This window comes from Phaseolus vulgaris, chromosome 7 (genome assembly GCF_051622355.1).
Source record: "Phaseolus vulgaris cultivar YP4 chromosome 7, ASM5162235v1, whole genome shotgun sequence".
In the NCBI taxonomy this organism is placed as follows: Eukaryota; Viridiplantae; Streptophyta; class Magnoliopsida; order Fabales; family Fabaceae; genus Phaseolus; species Phaseolus vulgaris.
In genome coordinates, this window is record NC_143504.1 from 1424554 (window position 1) to 1444421 (window position 19868).

Here is a 19868-nt window from a genome sequence, read left to right on the forward strand (position 1 = left end):
GAATATCTAAAAATTATTATTTGAGAATATACATAAAACACTAAGGATATGTTTGGATATATGTTGAAATGATATGCAAAGCTCTTCAATATATAAATAGAGATATGATGTAAAGTGTTCAGAATTATTTTTTACCTATGAAAAAAACACACAATTACTATGATAAGGGTAAAAGAATTAGGGAATAAAAGAAGTGAATTTAACCAGTGTGGTAGTTATTTAATGGATAATGGCTTTAAGTTTAACAAGAAGAAAACAATTATTTTATAACTTAGTATTTAAATATCATTTGTTGATGGATTGAGATTAATGAGCAGTTAGATTTACAAACATAAATCCAAACACACTAATAAAATCCATATACAAAAATGAATTAGAATTTGAGATTACATGTTATTGTTAATATTAGTGCACAAATTTTTATTTTTATTTTTTTCTTTGTATTAACACTATCTGTCAAGAACGTAAAGGTAGGATGAATAGTTGGTCAGATCTAGTATGGATTGTACATAGACGGTAGTTAGAGTCGATAGTTGGAGTCGATGACTCTCCTAGGGTTTCCTCATTTGGGATCATCCTGAGGAAGAGGATCAAGCTGACCCTTGTGAACAACTTGATGCACTATCTCCCTTCAAACCCTTTGAGCGAAATGTGGCAAAAGGAAAAATAATCCATGGACCAACACCATTGTCTCCACCCCGTAAGAACTACGAGATCACCCCTTCGGCATCCGGAGGTCGCGGACCGACCATAGAACCCACTATCAAATTTTATTTATGGGTTTAGAATGAATGAGTTTCGACCTGAATAGAACAGAAATTTTTACAGCAGAAACAACATAAGATTGGGGGAGCAGAAATCCTTTTAGCACAAACTTCCTTCACTACATTATGCTGTATTTGCAGCTTCAGATTATACAACTGTTTAACCCTTAAGCCTGTTAAACTGTTTCATACAAGGCATGGAAACAAAAAGTCTCAACAGAACAAGTCAGAATTTTCAAACATGAATGAATGTGGTGATGACTATGAAACTGATATCGATTTCAACAAATCATCCACGTAGACTTTCAGTTTAGTTTTTGTAATTGCACCTTCCCTTCTGCTTTGAGGAACTTCTAGCCCGTTCTTGAAGAGTATTAATGTTGGTAATCCATAAACTTTATACTCTTCAATTAGCCTTGGGTTGGCATCATGATCAATCTTTACAACTGTTAATCGGTCTTCATATTCCTGCAATTTATTTGATAAAAGAAATTCAGGTGAGAAAAAAATTATGACCCTAAAGAACACTTCACACTGGTTTCTGGGAAAATCATGCTACTTGTTTCACATTCAGAGAAAATTCTGCTCCTTGAATCATAAATAAGAATGATACACAACCATAACTAATAGTCTCAAAAGCAACTTTTAGATTATTTCACTATGAGGAGTGTTGAGAAAACACCTTCCATTTCAAGAATTAGACTTTTAAGTAAAGTTATAAAACAGATTCAAATGATAAAGTTTACACATACTTATATATTAAGAAATGTTATTATCTCTAATTAACACGGAATTTCCAACATTCTAACACAATCTTTCTCCTATTAAATCACAAGTGAGATTCATTAAATATAATAAGTTTCACACAATTTTTTGAGATTTCTAACTACCAAATTCTAACACAATCTTTCTCCTATTAAATCACAAGTGAGATTCATTAAATATAATAAGATTCACACAATTTTTTGAGATTTCTAACTACCAAACGCTGATTCAAGGGCGTTGTAAACTCTTTTCAATGATGGAAAGTTTGATTTCTTCTCATCCTTTCAAACCAGGGAACATCTTTTTCAGTATGTACAGGAGCTGTTTGGACAAGCGAAACAAGTTTCTCTATAAGCACATGTAGGAAACAAGTTTCTTTCATATAATTTCTTCTTCTCAAGAACTATTTCTCATCTCTTCTTTCTCTTTTCATTATTGAATTCTAAATCTAACTCAATATCATAAAACCGACTTAGGAAATATTCTAAATTTTTAGTGCATAAAGATCTCCAACATTTTTTCTAAGAGTATTTATGAGAAAGCTCGTTCAATAGATCCTATGTAACTACTAACTCTTAAGAGAGCTTTGCGTGAAAAGTTACCAATCGAAGTGTTTCCATAAAACATTGAACGAGTTTGTTCATAAACTCAAAACATCTGTTACCATTTTTAGAAAAGGCAGAAAAACATGTTCAACACACACACACACATTAACCTGCATCAAGAATTCAGAATAGCAAGAAAATCATATCTTATGCACTCCAGCAACAAGAAAAACACGTGCAATCAAGAAAACCCCCAAAGAATGCACAAAGGTGGGTCACTAGCAGAACAATAGTAGCGTGGTGGCATTGGAAGCAAAAGAAAATGGGAATTCGAAAGAGAGAGAAAAAAGAAACCTTGGCGAGGGATTCCATAGCGGGAGAGATGAGACGGCAAGGACCGCACCAGGTGGCGACGAACTCAACCAGAACAGGACGGTTCGCCTGCAACACCGTCTCTTCGAATTGGCTCTCGTTAATCTCCGCCACGCCCGCAGCGCACGTCACCGTCAGTTGAGGAACCGCAGAGGAATGATTCCGGAATCTGGGTCTTGTTCTGCAAGACCAGAGCTTCTGCCTCGCCGTGACCGTCCATGAGTTGATAGGAACAGAGTACGAGGTTGATGCAGAAGCAGACACTGTACGCACCGGAACCGGAGGGAGTGACAGTCTCACGGCGTCCATGTGTTGAGAATGAAACGATAAAGGAAAGGAAAAGTTACGACCAAGAATCAACGTTTATTTAGTCTCTTTTCTCTTCCCCAATTACTTATTATATTATTATATATTTATATATATATATATATAAATAAAATATTCGTTAATTTGTGGCCACATATATAGATGGACTACACTGCATACACTTAAAAACACATTTTTAACAAACAAATAAATTAATATTTTAACTATTTTCATTTTAATTTTTAATTTAAAATATTATAATATTATTAAAGGGTTGTATAGTATTATTTACTATGAAGCTCGGAAACTCCTCTTAAATGACGTGCCGGTGTCCGATGATACCAGTAAGACACGTATCGGTGAAGTGTCCAATTGTCCAATTCAAAAACTATTTGTTAGATTTCTGACAATTCTAGTACGGTTCTAACACAATTTAAAAAAAATACATTAATTTTCTTAAAATTCAAATTTTATTGTATAAATTGTTATTATGATTATAAAACTAAGAAACAAATAATTGTGAACCAGTCATGAAAAACATTTTTTTGCTCCAAAAATAATCTGAAATATACTTATACACATAAATCTTTATTGTCAATTTATATAATTCATAATTATATAATATATATATAGATTCGTGTACCCGTGTCTTACATTTTAGAGATTTTACGTATCTCCATATTCGTGTCTGTATCGTATCAATGTCTTTGCTACATAGGTTATTTATTGTTTGAAGTGTTAACAAAACTTTTTCTTATATAGATACATACACCACGCAATATTACTCAAGAATTTCGTTACATCGATTCAGGGCCATTCACCATCCAATTTCATGTTAGTTTTTTGTCAAAACATCAGAAAATTAATTGAAAAACACAAAAAAATAAAATAAAAATTGTAGTAAGAATGAACATGGGAGCTTTGTCCTTGGCAACTGTGGACAATTGAACAGAAAACTTCCAAATTGGAATAATTTTATCTAAAGGTTTATCCTTGGATGTGTGGTGTGGTGTGACTATCAAATTTATAAACGAAGAGATTTTGTCCTAATCTAAGGGTACCCATAGTTTTTTGTGATGACTGAAATCCAAAATGGAGACAATTCTATTCCACAGTTCAACCATGTGAAGTTAAAGAGTAATGTTCTTCTTAGTAACATGAAAATCGATGAAGTTACAGAGGGAGATTTATACAGTTATCACATCTTGTAGTTTGAGTTTCAATGTTCATTTTTGTGAAAGTTATATAAAGGCTTACCGGTAGAAAAATAAAACAAGGACCATAGGACAAATTTTAGAGAGTTTTCAAAGTTGTTCAAAAATTCCATGTAGCGCTTAATTAATCGAGTTGTGTGCTAAACTTTGTCAATTTTTCACAATAATGAAGTATATTACGAAGTGGACTTTAAGCCTAACTCAACCCCATAAAACCGGCTCATAGGGTTGAGGTTTGCACCCACTTATATACAATGAAAGGCTCTAATCTCTAATCGATGTGGGATCTCCAACAAAGTATAGCTATGAGTTTAAAGAGTGTTTTCATTAAGACTGATGTAACCTGAAGAGCTTTGTGTACTCGCTATAACTTCAAGAGGTTTGTATACTCATTTGTAATAATTTGTTAGTTAATGGAACCTCTTAAGTAGTTGGCTTAAGGAGAACTGGATGTAGCCAAGGATTTCGGGTGAACTAGTATAACAACTGCTTTGTTGTGCTCTTCTCTTTGTTGTTAGACACTGTGTTTGTGTTTTATGTATCCTTTGCTATTTGAGTTCAAACTCCATTCAATCCCTCTTTTGGAATCAATTGTTCTTACAACTTGTGTATCTAATTAAAATCCAGTTTGGATGGTTATTAAGAAATTTAGGTTTGATAATGTTAAAGATTATTTCAATAATACATTAAACTCTTTTTTCAAAAGGAAGGGATAATCCATGAATCCTCATTAGTTTATACGCCCTAAAAAAATGAAGTTGTTGAAAAAAAAATGAATATCTTTCATAACAAACTAGAGCACTCCTATTTCAAAATAATGTTCCAAAAAGAATTTAGGGAAAGTCATTCTCAATACCACTTATTTAATTAATAGGTTAGCCTCCATTGTTTTACAATTAAAAAGTCAAATGGAGATACTTCGCTCATTTTATATGCATATAAATCATTTTATGAACTTTTCCCCTAGAATATTTGGTTGTTTCTTTTGTCCATGCTCATAAACAACAAAGACAAAAACTTGATCCAACGACACTTAAATGTATTTTCTTAGGATACACTGTCACCAAAAAAAAGTATAAATGTTTTCATCCTCCTTCTAACTAATTTTTGTCTCGAGGCATGTCACTTTTAATGCACAAGTAAGCTATCTAGACCATCTTCATATTCAGAAGGAGGATTTAAGAGAAGATGATAAGCACGTGGATGGTTCTAAATTTCCAAATGTATTTTCTGAAGAAAAAAATAATAATATCACTAAAACTAAAATGGTTGACTGGGAAAGAATAACTGAAACTGAGCCAGTTGAGAAGAAAAGAGTGGTAAATCAAAATCTTCCTAAAGTTGATTATATAGATTCTATTATACCACATAGTAGAGAAAAGACTCATGTGAGCAAGGATACGAAAATGATCCATCCCATAAAATACACGCTCGTAGTTCTTCACAAATGAATAGATCTAAATAGGAATGACTGATGACTTTTTACGGCAAGTGCACCACGTTTGTCAGGAGTAATAATTGTCCCTAAGGACGGATATCGATCGCACAAGGAACAATGAATTATGGAGTACAATATTCGCTAAATATAACAAATAATAAAAAAAGTTTGAAGTGATTATGTTGGCACTGATCAATAAGAAAACAAACAAAGAATTAGTTGCTTCAATTGGAAAAATAGGGATTAGGTCGATCTCTCGCATATAAAATTCTTAAGAATGTTTCCTAAATATCGATATCTCGCATACTTATAAAAACAACTTAGAAATCACAATCAGACGTTAATGGCAATTAACATTTCAAGTCTATCTTTAGCACTCAAATATGCTAAGTATTGATGTTTAGGTTTAACCCTAAAAATACCTCTCGGTCAGATTTAAGATTTTCAATTTGTCACGAAAAGTTAAAAGTAAAACAACCATACCAATAATCAATCAAGAACTGAATATTAATATAAAAGATATCACCTCAATACATAAGAGTTTGAGTAGATTATTCCCAATCCCAAAGGGTAGAATTAGCCATGCATACTTCTAGCACCTTCCCTTCTCCCAATTGGTTACATTTCACTCTATGATGTTTTCCTCTCAATCTGTCACCCTAGGGTTGAGCCTCTAGCCCTCTATTTATCCTAGTTTTATAGGGTTAGGTTGCTTCACGTGTCGTGCTAATGGACTAAATGATAAAACATAAAAAAAAGGCTCAATCTTTCTTTGCATCCTTTTCCATTCTGGGACCTTACGACTTTATCTTTTTAGCTCAAATTATTTTCCTTTATTTCAAATCTTCAATCTTCCCTATAAATCTACAATTAACACCAAATTTGGGAATAAAATGCTCTTATTTAAATAAAGCTTTCAAAAATATAAAAATATATAAAATCATAAATTAGAAATTATTTTATATGTAAATTAGCAATAAATCCTCATAACTGCCTATATTTTAATATAAAACATTACTGAAATTAGAAACTTATCAATGACTCCCTCAAATTCGTCTGGATAAATTGTACTCATGTACTCACCCACATACAGACAAAACATAAATGTATTATGCATGTTTTTTTTTCTCTTTTACAAATTCAAAAACCCAATTGACCACTACATTTTTGTTTAGATTTGATTGAAATTGACCTTTTATAAAATATTTTAACTTTATAATTAAGCAAAATATATTTGTATAACCTACGCTTGTATTAACAATTTGAAATTAAAACACTTTACAATACACAAATTAAAATATTGTTTTGTAAAAAAATTTATCAACACAACACTAACGTATATTATTTTATTACTTAATGTTCTTTGGATTACAGGTAGATTATATTATTAACTGTTTAAAAAAAAAATAAACTGTCCTTTATAAAACAATGATATGTAAATTTTGAGTAACAATCTATTAGTTAGTTCTTATCTCAAATTCTTAAATTATAATATTAGTTGTAACGAAAAGAAACCATACACATAAATTAGGATATTAATAACACAATAGATAATTAAATATTTTAAGAAAATAGAATATTGTTAGAGAAGTTATTTCATTGATATAACGCATTGTCATTTGTTAGATGTTTTTTTTTAGCATATTTTAGATTATAAAACAAGACATTTCTTAACATCTCATATGTAGAAAAAGAAAGGAAGGTTAAGACAGAGAGAGATCCACTTAAAAATATAAAGTTTGAAAAGATGGCTGGTGGAAGTTTTGTTAGTTCAGAAAATGGAAGACAATATGAAAGTAAGATCACAATGTATGTGTTGGTGACATGTTTTGTAGCAGCCATGGGTGGTCTACTCTTTGGTTATGATCTTGGAATTACGGGAGGAGTCACTTCCATGGAAACATTCTTGACAAAATTCTTTCCTAGTGTTTACAGACAAATGAAAGATGAATCCAACCATGAGAAGATGAATCCAACCATGAGAGTCAATATTGCAAATTCAACAACCAGCTCCTTACTTTATTCACCTCTTCTTTATATCTTGCTGCATTAGTAGCTTCTTTCTTTGCTTCCACCACCACAAGAATGATGGGACGCAAGATCTCAATGTTTGCAGGTGGTTTGTTTTTCCTTCTTGGTGCATTGATCAATGGTTTTGCCATCAATATTAAAATGCTCATCATAGGTCATTTGTTGCTTGGGTTTGGCGTTGGATATTGTAATCAGGTGAGACTTTGTATCCTAGTCAATGCTTTCAACTTTGGTTATATGAATATGGAGAATTTTTCATGATTTAACTATTTTAACATTCCCTTTGTTTTATTATTTTATTACTATTTTCAATAGTCTGTACCTGTGTATTTATCTGAAATGGCTCCAACATCCATAAGAGGTGCACTTAACATTGGATTTCAAATGATGATCACAATTGGCATCTTGGTTGCAAATCTCATTAATTATGGCACTGCCAAACTAGAATCTGGTTGGAGAATTTCTTTAGGTGCTGGTGCAGTTCCTGCATTTATGTTATGTGTAGGATCTCTTTTCTTAGGTGACACCCCTAACTCCTTAATTGAAAGAGGTAAGACAGAAGAAGCTAAGAAAATGTTGCAGAAGATTCGTGGCATGGATAATGTTGATGAGGAGTTCCAAGCCCTTGTTGATGCGACTGAAGCAGCCAAAGATGTGGAACATCCATGGAAAAACATTACACAACCAAAATATAGACCTCAACTCACTTTTTGCTCTCTTATTCCATTTTTCCAACAATTCACTGGCATCAATGTCATCATGTTTTATGCACCTGTCCTATTTAAAACTTTGGGTTTTGGTAACGATACTTCCCTTATGTCTTCTGTCATCACTGGAGGTGTTAACGTGGTTGCCACTTTTGTTTCCATTTTCTCTGTGGACAAGTTTGGGAGAAGGATATTGTTCCTCGAAGGTGGCATTCAAATGCTTATTTGTCAGGTAAAAATCTTAACTTAATCGATAAACAATGTATGTTATTTTAATATTTAAAAGATAACACTTTTATGACTTGAGTCATTTTCTAGCATGAACAACTAATTTGAAGGACATAATAATTTTTTGTAGCTTGCTGTTGGAATCATGATTGCTTTGAAGTTTGGAGTGAGTGGTGAAGGCCATTTCAGCAGTGGAGAAGCTGCTACTCTCTTATTTTTTATATGTGCATACGTTGCAGCATATGCATGGTCATGGGGTCCACTAGGGTGGTTGGTTCCTAGTGAAATATGTTCTCTTGAGGTTCGATCTGCAGGTCAAGGCACTAATGTTGCAGTAAACATGTTATTTACCTTTATAATTGCTCAAGTTTTTCTACCCATGCTTTGTCACTTGAAGTTTGGTCTTTTCTTCTTCTTTGCTGGATTTGTGCTCATCATGACCATTTTCGTTGCCTTGTTTCTGCCCGAGACAAGAAATGTTCGAATTGAAGAGATGAATAAAGTTTGGAAGTCACATTGGTTTTGGAGTAAGTTCATTCTGAATGATGCAGTCACCGAAGCACATCCTCGTATGGCCAGAGCTTGAATTGTCCAAGAATTTTGTTTAATCATACCAACAAAATTTCTATCATTTCTTACATGTAAATTGTAATGAAGTAATTCTTACATTTTGTAATAGAATGTATACAAAGTTCAACAAAATTTTAACTTACTTGAATATTAAATTACTTGAATTTAGCTCAATTTTATATTTATATCTATTTATATTATTAAATTATTTAAATCAATATCACTCAAAGAGTAAACATAGAATATCGCATTATAATTTTATCAATACTAAACACTAAAAAAAACAAAATTAAAAATATGCTTGATGTATCATACTTTCCAATTTATAAATAGAGATTTAATGTAAATTTTGAATTGGGTTATATATAAAAGGCGAGTTTAATTGAATGAAGTGAAGTTTAGAATTTTTAATTGAGAATGATGTTTAGTTTAAAAAAATAGTATTTTGGTCTAATTTTTAATTTCAAAATTTGATGAAGTTAGTGTAAAGGTGTATTTATATGAGGGAGATAATATTAAGTAGAACAATAATGAGGAAATCTAATAGTAATAATATTAATCATAATAATGAAAAGGCCTTCATATAAACAATATATACACACACTTCATACTTTAATATATTAATATTTTATTTTTTAATTTAATTTATTATTATATTATTATAAACAATGTAATAAAATGTATGTATTTTTTTATTCATCGTCTCAAAGGAACTTTTCTGTAATGAAATTGAAATGTAAAAACCTTGAAATCAGTGATGAGCTTATGAATGTTGGAAAGCAGAGGAGTGTGTTGGTGATGGCTCTCGCAACCCACAAACTCAAACTCTCTTCTTTTTCCTCTCTTTTCGCCAAACTCTCATTTTCAACAACATCCAATAACAACCCTCTTTATGATTCTTCTGTCGCCGACAACCTCGTCTCTGTTTTCACCCGACAACCCAGCGCCGCCGCCGCCATTGAACTCAACCGCTTTGCTCCCATCCTCACGCCTCCCCTTGTGGAGTCCGTCCTCACGCGCCTCCCCACTTGGAAACTCGCCCTCTCCTTCTTCCAATGGGCCTCCGAGCAGCACCACCATGGCTACCGCCACAATTGCTACACCTACAATACCATTGCCTCTATCTTCTCCCGCTCCCGCCAAACCGCCCCTCTCAGAACCCTCGTCAAACACCTGGCGGAGTCCGCTCCTTGTTCCTTCACCCCCGGCGCGCTGGGCTTCCTCATTCGCTGTTTGGGCCAGGTGGGCCTCGCGCGGGAGGCCCATCACGTGTTCGATGAAATGCGGGTGAAGGGTCTTTGCGTTCCCAATGATTACTGCTACAACTGCTTGTTGGAGGCTCTGTCCAAGTCCGGGGAGGTTGATTTGGTGGAGGCGAGGTTGGAGGAGATGAAGGGGTTTGGGTGGGAGTTTGATAAGTTCACGCTGACACCTGTGGTGCAAGCCTATTGCAAAGCTCGCAGATTTGATCAGGCTCTGAGGATTTATAATGAGATGAGGGAAAAAGGTTGGGTTGATGCGCGTGTTTGCGCTATGCTGGCATTGTCGTTTTCCAAGTGGGGGGATGTGGATAAAGCGTTTGAGTTGGTGGAGAGTATGGAGGGACATGGGATGAGGCTAAATGAGAAGACTTTCTGTGTTTTGATTCATGGGTTTGTCAAGGAGGGTCGGGTTGATAGGGCCCTTCAGTTGTTTGAGAAAATGTGTCGGGTTGGCTTCACTCCTCCTGTTTCGTTATTTGATGTTCTCATTGGAGGACTTTGTAAGAGTAATGATGCTCAGAGAGCTCTGAGCTTGCTTTCGGAGATGAAGAAGTTTGGGGTTGCGCCGGATGTTGGGATATTTACTAAGTTAATATCGGCTTTTCCAGACAGAAGTGTGATTGCCAAGTTGCTGGAAGAGGTTCCGGAAGAAAAAGAGGAGAAAACTCTGGTTTTGATTTACAATGCTGTTTTGACTTGTTATGTTAATGATGGATTGATGGATGAAGCCTGTCGCCTTCTTCAGATGATGGTTCAGAGCAAATCCAGTGATGTCCAGATGGATGATTTCTTCAAGGACAAGAAATTGGTTTTTCCAAATGCTGCTTCCTTTAGCATCGTGATTGATGGCTTACTCACAAATGGTCAATTGGACCTTGCTCTGAGTCTCTTCAATGACATTAAACAATTTGTTGGTAGGCCAAGCGTTTTGATGTACAACAATTTGATCAATGGTCTCTGCGATTCTAATAGATTGGAGGAAAGCCGTGAGCTCTTGAGAGAGATGAAAGTGTTAGAAATTGAACCAACTCATTTCACCTACAACTCAATATTTGGATGCCTGTGTAAAAGAAAGGATGTTTTAGGAGCAATCGATATGTTGAAAGTGATGCGTGCTTGTGGGCATGAACCGTGGATAAAAAATTCCACCCTTCTTGTGAAAGAACTGTGTGATCATGGCAGGGCTGTAGAAGCATGCGGTTTTCTTGACAGCATGGTTAAGCTAGGATTCCTTCCTGATATAGTTTCCTACTCTGCAGCAATGGGGGGTTTGATCAAGATTCAAGAAGTGGATCGAGCACTGAACTTGCTCAGGGATTTGAGCTCTCGAGGCCATTGTCCGGATGTGGTTGCTTTTAACATAATGATGAGAGGGCTCTGCAAGGTCAACCGAGTTGCAGAAGCTGAAAAATTGTTGGATGAGATTGTTGTGAAGGGTCTCTGTCCTTCAGTTGTGAGTTACAATCTGCTTATAGATAGTTGGTGCAAGAGTGGTTCTGTTGATAGGGCCATGGCTCTTCTGTCGAGAATGTCTGGAGAAGACAGGGAGCCCAATGTCTTCACTTACTCAACTTTGGTGGATGGATTTTGCAGAGAAGAAAGGCCTGATGATGCACTCTTGGTTTGGAATGAGATGGAAAGAAAAGGCTGTTCTCCTAATAGAGTTGCTTTTATGGCACTTATTTATGGTCTTTGCAAGTGCAATAGACCAACTGCAGCACTCCAATATTTACGTGAGATGGAACACAGAGAAATGAAGCCTGACTCATTCATTTATATTGCATTGCTAAGTGCTTTTCTATCTGATATGAACTTGGCCTCTGCATTTGAGATTTTTAAGGAGATGGTTTATTCAGGATTTTTCCCAAAATCCCATGATAAAAGTTACCCCATTGTAATGGATGCAATAGACAAATTTTCCAAGGATCACAGAACATCCTCAGGCATACAAGTTTTAATGGAAGAGGGTAAACTTCCTACACGCTGTCTTCAATGAAATGGTGTTTGACTGCTAAAGGAAGTAGATGTTACATGGGAGAGGTAAAAATTGATGCATTTGAGAAGAAACAAATGTACAGAAAAAACATGTGATGCTCCAGATAATTTTTGCCTACAAAAAGAACTTGAGCTCAGGAATTTTCAAAGGATCCTTAGAGAATACAAGAGGAAAGCAAATTAAGAGAAGAAGAGACATAACAGTTGATCAAAGGAGCGCTATGTTTCTGTTCTTTCCCTAGTCATTTCAAACCCTTGACTATGTATTGATATTTGGTTTTTCTGTTGTTACAAACACAACAATAGCTCAACATTTTTTTAAGATACACGCAGTGGCGATTTTTCTGTTACATTTTTTATTAATAATGTAAATGTGATTTTCCCCCTTTCATTTTCTTCCTCTAGTTGACGTTTATTATTATTTAATTTGAAAGTAAAAAAAAAATGTTTTTCTTATATCTAGCAATAGTGTGTGTTACTTTAATTTATTTAAGTTTTACTTTTTATTTTCACTCAAAATTTCCCTCTTCTCTTTCAACGTCCCCACTTCGTGTTCTCATATTACCATTTCTTTTGTTTCTTTCTACATTCTAATATTTTTATTTTAGTTATACAAATTTATTTAACGTATAAATTATTTTTTATTCTAACTATAAATTATTTTTTGTTCCAAAATAAAAGTATTTATATAACATAAAAAATTTAAATACTTAAGCTTAAAATAAGACTATATATATTATATTTTTATTTATGACATGAGTGAACCTGTAAATAAAAGATTGTGGGTACATTTTTCATTTTTCACAAGTCATCTAAACGCCAATAAGTCACATCTTTGACCATGGATATTCAACAGATGATGGTAAGATAAAAAAATTAGATTTTGAAATTTTGAGGCACTATTACATGTTTGAGTTTGAAAATAGATAGGCAAAAAAAAATTAAATTAACCAATATAGAGTATGAGTCATTTTCTTTTCATTGAAGTCATGACGTGAACTACCTTGTTCTACATGACAAACTATATTTTCCTATAGAATATTGTAACTCAGAAGAAAAAGATAGTTGATATATCTTTTATTAAAAAAATAACGTGAAGAGACGTAATGTTTCTGCATAATTCTAAATTAAACCAGTGAATTACTTTAATCTTCCATCACCACGTAGTGTAATTTTAAAAATCAATACAAGTTTTCCTTCATACTACTTTCATTTAGTTGATTTTAGATTTGATCCCATTTCCCATCAATCATTTCCATTGCCAAAAGCATGGTGACTTATTGCTTTGTGTAATCTATAATTCCACTGTTCAGAATCCCCTCATATTTGCCTTCTCCGAAATTGAGATGATGGTTGAGAAAAACAGCCACAATAATCATCAGAGTTATCCTGTAAAAGAACTGGGCAATTTAATGCCATTCATTCCATTAAAAAAGACAATCTAGACTCTAGAGAGCTGGTTCCAAAAGTTAATGTTACATTTAAAACGAAGGAGCTGGAAACAAGACTATCTCCCCCAACATGGCAATGCTATTAAAATAAGGGGATATTAGGCCCCAACTTGCACAACTTTTCTTCAATTTGAAGTGGAGAACATCTATTAAATCCCTCCTACAAGTTGCTCCCAGAAGCAGATACCTCGGTACTACAGACTGGGCAAACCTGCCGACAAAGAACCAAGGAATTTGATAAAACACAATGGGGTAATTTGTGAATTGTTGATACGCTACAATTAGGTTTTGCAAATGAAACTTAAAACTACTAGAGAACTAAAACAGTTATTGGGAAATAAGTAATAATATATATGACCTGAACAATGAGGTCCAACAATTATTATTCATGCTTCAACTCTACCACCTTAAGTGGTCTTAAACTGATTTGTTCTAAGTTTAATTTAGCTTGTGACCAATTCAAGTTTGGATAGTGACAAATGGCTTTAATCGATGAGTACATAAAACCTATAGAATGGATGATATCAATATCTGCTAATGCCAGTGAAATATTTAAAACTCCACACTGTTTTAAAAAATTCAAGAAAAAACATATCTAATACAGGCTATAAAACTTTAGAAGATAAAGAGCTGTGGAACATGGGAATAGGATCATAGAAGGCTGTTAGTTTACAGCTAAAAATTGCGAATAGAAAAATCAAGATTATAAAATGATCAGATATAAAATTGGGTCTATGAAAGCTATTAAAACATGCAAATGTGTGGTGTAATAAGGAGAATCTAGGTTGTCAGGGATTGGTAAAAAAACAAGACAAAAACAGAGATATAATGTGCAGAACAAAAGCAGAAAAAGACTAAAAACCACATAAGAGTATCTATGCACCCTATAACTCTATTAGGAGTAGAGCACAAAAGCATTATCCAACCAGAGGCAAAGAGGCGTGTGCCAAAAACCTAATGGAACCATAAATTAGAACTTGCTTGTTGAAATTTGGAACTAATAGCTACATGAAAATATGCACATTGACCTCATGTATGCAAATAGATGAAATCGATAAGGCAAAAGCATACCTTGTTTATTTTCAACCAATTGTTGATACACTCAGGATGGTACAGATGTTTGCAGGAAAGATGTGTTAAAGATTCACCATCCTCAAAGTCCACCCGGCAAATGACACACCTGGAACAGGGCCACAACAATCAGGCACCCTGATATATCATCAACAAAGTTAAGGTTACAAGTAACAGAATTTGCACATACGAATCATTGCTTCCATGCTGATCGCTCCCAATCTTGTAGTTGAGTGAAGGCAAACAGGCAATAGTGTCAGTTGAAAGACCTCTGCTCTCAGTTCCAACTACTTCACCCAATGCCAGTAACTCCTGAAATAATTGAAATTTACCATCAACCATGGAACACAAGGAAACAAAGAGGATGGACAGCATCACACAAACTTTGGTATGTAGATCAAAGTTACCTCGTATGAAAGTTCATCTGGATCAACGTCCTCCCAAGCATCCTGCAAAAACAGATGATCAACAAGAAGCATTTATAGAATTAACAACAATACACAGAATTAAGAACAATATCCGAGTTGTGTGATTAAATACTATATTCCAAAAAATAGTAACAAATCAATCCAGCCTAAATGATTCTGTGATTACAAAAACACATGATAATAAAAAAGATGAAGGTAAATTAGAATAAGATATTTTGTCATACAATGCATGATATTGAGCCAATATTGGTCTAACAGTACTACTACGCCTCAAAACTTTATTTTAATTTTTTTAATTTATTTTCCGATCATTTCTCCTTTTTCTCAGACATGCAAAATCTCAAAGATTTTGACCCATAAAAACATGGGATTTTTTGTTAACAAAGTTATCACCAATTTACCATTAAAAGCATGCTAAAGCTATTGGCATAGAGCTTTAGCAGGTTGTCAATATAGCAGCCACTATCTAAAAGTAACGCAGCATTTTAGACAGAGTCTTCGCCACCACAGCAACTTATTCATCATCATTCTTTTTCAGAAAATGAAGTTAAGGAGTGTAGGCAGGCATAATCATCAATAGAGTGCAGCAGTGGTGCCATCAAGCATGTTACAGCTTGAGGCCACCACAAACCTCATTTCATGGAGCACTTTTACCTCCTTCGTTTCCAATAATTCATTATTCACTTTGAAGAAAGCCTCTAATGACCTCATCCACCCTCATGAGCTCTCTAGCTCATTGATTGCCAGTGATATTGTAGATCATTTCCAATGTTTTCCAACATCCTCACTACTCAACTGCACACTCTGCCCAATCCAATACTCACTCTCTGTTCACACGCTCATGACGCTGATTGCAAGCCTCATTCCTTTTTTTCCACCTACGCTGCAACTCAATCCCTGACTATTCCTCCTTTTAGACTATAACTTATTAATTTTAATTATGCATATGATTAATTTTGGATAATTTTTACTTTTGAATATATGGGTGTTTAGTGTAAATCTATAATATAATAATCAGAATAGCAGCCATCCAGCTATATGCAATTCCACGACAGCACCTTTTGGGGGTAAACATTCCCTCCACATTGATATCTGGAATTGATATAACTATGGGTATAGATGAATTGCTAAAGATAAGATACCAGGAGAGGAGGCTGAGTGTTCTAATACTCGCCAACCTCTAAAAATGCATAAACTGCTCTAAAACAGTTCATGGATATCTTACTGAAGAATAAGGGGAAAATGTCCCTGAAATGATAAAATCTCCAAAATATCAAAAAAAATATCTACTCTAAAAGTGTGAAATAATAAAATAAAATAAAAATACCCCGGGCGGAAATTATGATCCCACATCCAGAGACAACGCTTTATTGAGTGTCCACAACAAATCATACACTCTTAATTTAGTAAGCTCTCTAGAATGTAGTGGTAGAAAGTAGATGAAAGAACCATGACCTAAATGGATTTATTGAAATCTTGGAGTTGATAATGCCAAATGACATCATTTGATATATATGTAGCCAATTCTATTGAGTGGGATAAGGCTTGCTCATTTTTGTTAACAAAATAAATGAAAGATATGAAATAGAAGAAGCATTAAGCTGTTTAAGTAAAATATTGTAAACCTATCCCGATACTGAATGTACAAACAGTTGAACAGAATAGCCGGTTGCCTACAGTGTAACAAAGAGAAGTAAATCCATTAAAAAATTCAGAGAGCGGTACAAGTATAGAGGTAGATCTTTGTTTAGGGTAGGTGTATCCTAGAAATGACACAGTAGTGGATAGACCAAAAATATCTCCAAAAATATCCCCAAAAAGAAAATGTCTACCGAAGGTTAAGATAATTTTCAAAAGGATAAAACTATGTCCATAACTAAAGCAAATATCCATCCACAGGTATTATCTCCCAAGGAACCATAAAAATACGCCCCAAATTATACAGTACTGAGGTTTCACACCTTTTAAGTAATTGGTATTGTCTCCATGGGTCTGTGTGAGAGTACATGTAACATTTACCTGAGAATTAGCACCATGTTCCTCTATGTCCTCCGCCTCCCCTGTATTTGAAAAAGAAACTAGTGATTATTTAATAAAGAATAAAATAAAAACCTACTAATTACAGTCAGCCAAGAAAACTTACGATCATTTATCCCAGCAAGAGCCAACAATCTAGCTGCCATCTCCCTCTCTTCAGCTTCCTGTAATGCTCTTGCATATGCTTCGTCGCTTGAAAAAACATCTGGGTCAAATTCAATGCTGGGATTATCATGTTCTCCAGCACTAGCATGAGCATGGACATCAAATGCATCTTCATCCTCGTACTCATCATTATCATCATCTTCATCATCATCATCATCCTCGTCATCATCCTCATCCACATCAGTACCATCATGCAGATCATCAAAATCATCTCCATCGTGCAAATAGCTTGCACCTTCCCAACTACCATAATCACTTCCTTCATTATTCATTCTCAGCATCATATATGCCCTTTCCTATATAGTAATCAAAAGCACAACATCAAAACGAAGAATGTGAAAATAAAAAACAAAAATCATACCTTGTACTTAGTAGTGTATTAGTATATAAGTATATTATTACATATAGGAAGGCAGGGAACCCAGTTAAAACAACTTACTAAATCACATTCTTTATACAACAACATCCATTCCATATCTCTATTAGTTGGTTTGATCAACATTAAAATTAGTTGGTTTCGTGAGTGTTAGCCCCAAAATTTCTGATGAGAAGTTTGGCTTTGATTATCTATCATTAGAGAGGAAAGACCTCCGGGGAGAATCATGAGTGTTAGACTTCAACAGCAAAGCTGATCAAATCAGACACGGCTTCACGACAAGAAGACATAGCTGTTTGTGAAAGATGGGTGAAGGAGTATAACAGGGACACGCAAGTGCTACTAAATAAAACGAAACATCAACCATAACACAATTCAAGCAAAACAAAATTTCAGTAATACTACTATAGGGTTTAAGTAGCTTCAAGCATTCTGATACAGAAAATCAATTTGATTACTCAGTACTCTCAAATCACTGTTAAAATTGGATTACTAAGCTTTCAGTTCACTCAATTTTGGTTTCTAACCACAGGAATGAAACTAAAAGAGCAATATGATAGAATGAGAAGAAGAGCGAAACCTGCTCCTGGAGGGTTCGAGCGAGAGCGAGGTCAGCATCGACCTGGCTGAGATTAGTGAAAGGGGTTCGCGACGGTTGGCGAGGATTGGGTGCAGATCCAGTTGGTTCTCCTTCGCCTACATCGGCTTCTCGATCTTCTTCCTCTTCCGCCTCCACTTGCTCTGCCATGTGCTCTTCGCCATTCAAATTGGAATGCTCCTCCTCTAGGTTATGATTGTTCGATTTCACTCCTCCAGAACCTACTTTCGCGGTGGCGGTGTTATTGTTAGCAGCGGCGGCGGTGTTATTGTTAGCGGTGGCGGCGGCGGTGGTGTCGTTCTCCATAAGAATGCGATAAAATAAGAAGAAGAAGAAGAAGAAGAAAACGGTGAACGAGAGAGGAATTGAGGATCAAGGAGACGGAGATAGATTAGACGATCGAATCAATCCAAGGAATATATGTAAATATCAATTAATTCTTATTAACTTATTATTATTATATTATATATATGAGTATTGGAAAATAAATAAATAAATAGGTAATGAAGGGTAATAACCTAGTATCTATGTAGCACTGACACGGACACTGATACGACACGGATTTGGAGATACGTAAAATCTCTAAAATGTAGGACACGAGAATACGGATCTATATATTATATAATTATAAATTATATAAATTGACAATAAAGATTTATGTGTACAAGTATGTTTCAAATTATTTTTTGGAGCGGAAAGATGTTTTTTCAATACTGGTTCACAATGATTTGTTTCTTTGTTTTATAATCATAATAACAATTTATACAATAAAGTTTTAATTTTGAGAAAATTAATATTTTTTTTTTAAATTGTGTTAAAACCGTACTAGAATTATCATAAATCAAACAAATACTTTTTGAATTTGACATTTCACGGATACGTGTCTTACAGGTGTCATACGAGTGTCGGTGTCCGACACGAGTATCGAACACCGACACGTCATTTAAGAGGAGTGTCCGAGCTTCATAGCCTCATAGCCTAGTATACTCGAACACACCTCTTAAATCTTAGTCAAACGTATCGGACATCGATACTCATATAACATTTTTAAAACACGTATTAGTAAATTGTTTAATTTAAAAAATATTTTAAGAAATTCGGACACACTTCTTAAATATTGGACACACCTATCGGACACTAACACCGTACAATACTTTTAAAAAACGTATCGATAAAATGTTTAATTTAAAAAATATTTTTCATTCCTAACATTCTCACATAATTTTAAAAAAATAAATATATTAATTTTAAATGAGGATGATGACGTTAGAGAGAAGGATCAAAATAAAGATGAAAAGGTCCACATGAAGGAATACGGAGACGGTGTGGGCTCCACAAGCTTCGACGCTCCGATTCCATCTCACCGTCCATCAATATGGGTCCCACATGAGATCAACGGCTCCCCGTGTCAATTCCAATAACTTAAACTTGGGGAGAACACAACGTGTTTGTTTTAATTTTTTATTTTTTTTTTTGTTTTTGTTATATTAATATGAGACGACAAAAACATAAAACAGAAAGAATACCTAATCAAATGTATTACTA

General features: G+C 34.4%; 4 protein-coding genes across 4 annotated transcripts; 2 read left to right on the forward strand and 2 right to left on the reverse strand.

The window, feature by feature from the left end:
* Positions 1-862: 862 nt before the first annotated feature.
* Positions 863-2842, reverse strand: THX (thioredoxin X). The gene is made up of 2 exons (XM_068634220.2): positions 2429-2842; positions 863-1232 (listed from the first exon to the last, which is right to left on the reverse strand). The coding sequence occupies exons 1-2, from the start codon at positions 2753-2755 to the stop codon at positions 1026-1028; spliced, it is 534 nt and encodes a 177-aa protein (XP_068490321.1). The 5' UTR covers positions 2756-2842; the 3' UTR covers positions 863-1025.
* Positions 2843-7151: 4309 nt separating this feature from the next.
* LOC137827945 (sugar transport protein 10) lies at positions 7152-8956 on the forward strand. The gene is made up of 4 exons (XM_090304299.1): positions 7152-7361; positions 7394-7630; positions 7751-8374; positions 8501-8956. Exons 1-4 carry the CDS (start codon positions 7152-7154, stop codon positions 8954-8956), a joined length of 1527 nt encoding a protein of 508 aa, XP_090160425.1.
* A 676-nt stretch (positions 8957-9632) lies between these two features.
* Positions 9633-12588, forward strand: LOC137828571 (Tetratricopeptide repeat (TPR)-like superfamily protein). Its single transcript, XM_068635198.2, has one exon. It carries the CDS (start codon positions 9664-9666, stop codon positions 12196-12198), a length of 2535 nt encoding a protein of 844 aa, XP_068491299.1. The 5' UTR covers positions 9633-9663; the 3' UTR covers positions 12199-12588.
* Positions 12589-13581: 993 nt separating this feature from the next.
* On the reverse strand, positions 13582-18765 carry LOC137827722 (RING/U-box superfamily protein). Its single transcript, XM_068634010.2, has 7 exons — positions 18306-18765; positions 17291-17645; positions 17167-17207; positions 15127-15168; positions 14910-15031; positions 14720-14828; positions 13582-13859 (listed from the first exon to the last, which is right to left on the reverse strand). The coding sequence occupies exons 1-7, from the start codon at positions 18627-18629 to the stop codon at positions 13809-13811; spliced, it is 1044 nt and encodes a 347-aa protein (XP_068490111.1). The 5' UTR covers positions 18630-18765; the 3' UTR covers positions 13582-13808.
* Between the last annotated feature and the right edge of the window lie 1103 nt (positions 18766-19868).

Bases quoted from the DNA above. Each gene is read 5' to 3' on its own strand.
- THX (XM_068634220.2), bottom strand. From the start codon at position 2,755: ATGGACGCCGTGAGACTGTCACTCCCTCCGGTTCCGGTGCGTACAGTG. The intron at 1,233-2,428 runs GTTTCTTTTTTC...AATAAATTGCAG, and splicing joins CTATGGAATCCCTCGCCAAG to GAATATGAAGACCGATTAAC.
- LOC137827945 (XM_090304299.1), top strand. From the start codon at position 7,152: ATGGCTGGTGGAAGTTTTGTTAGTTCAGAAAATGGAAGACAATATGAA. The intron at 7,362-7,393 runs CATGAGAAGATG...CATGAGAGTCAA, and splicing joins AAATGAAAGATGAATCCAAC to TATTGCAAATTCAACAACCA. The intron at 8,375-8,500 runs GTAAAAATCTTA...AATTTTTTGTAG, and splicing joins TTCAAATGCTTATTTGTCAG to CTTGCTGTTGGAATCATGAT.
- LOC137828571 (XM_068635198.2), top strand. From the start codon at position 9,664: ATGAAATTGAAATGTAAAAACCTTGAAATCAGTGATGAGCTTATGAAT.
- LOC137827722 (XM_068634010.2), bottom strand. From the start codon at position 18,629: ATGGAGAACGACACCACCGCCGCCGCCACCGCTAACAATAACACCGCC. The intron at 17,208-17,290 runs GTAAGTTTTCTT...TTTCAAATACAG, and splicing joins TCTTGCTGGGATAAATGATC to GGGAGGCGGAGGACATAGAG. The intron at 15,169-17,166 runs GTAAATGTTACA...CTGTTTTTGCAG, and splicing joins AACATGGTGCTAATTCTCAG to GATGCTTGGGAGGACGTTGA.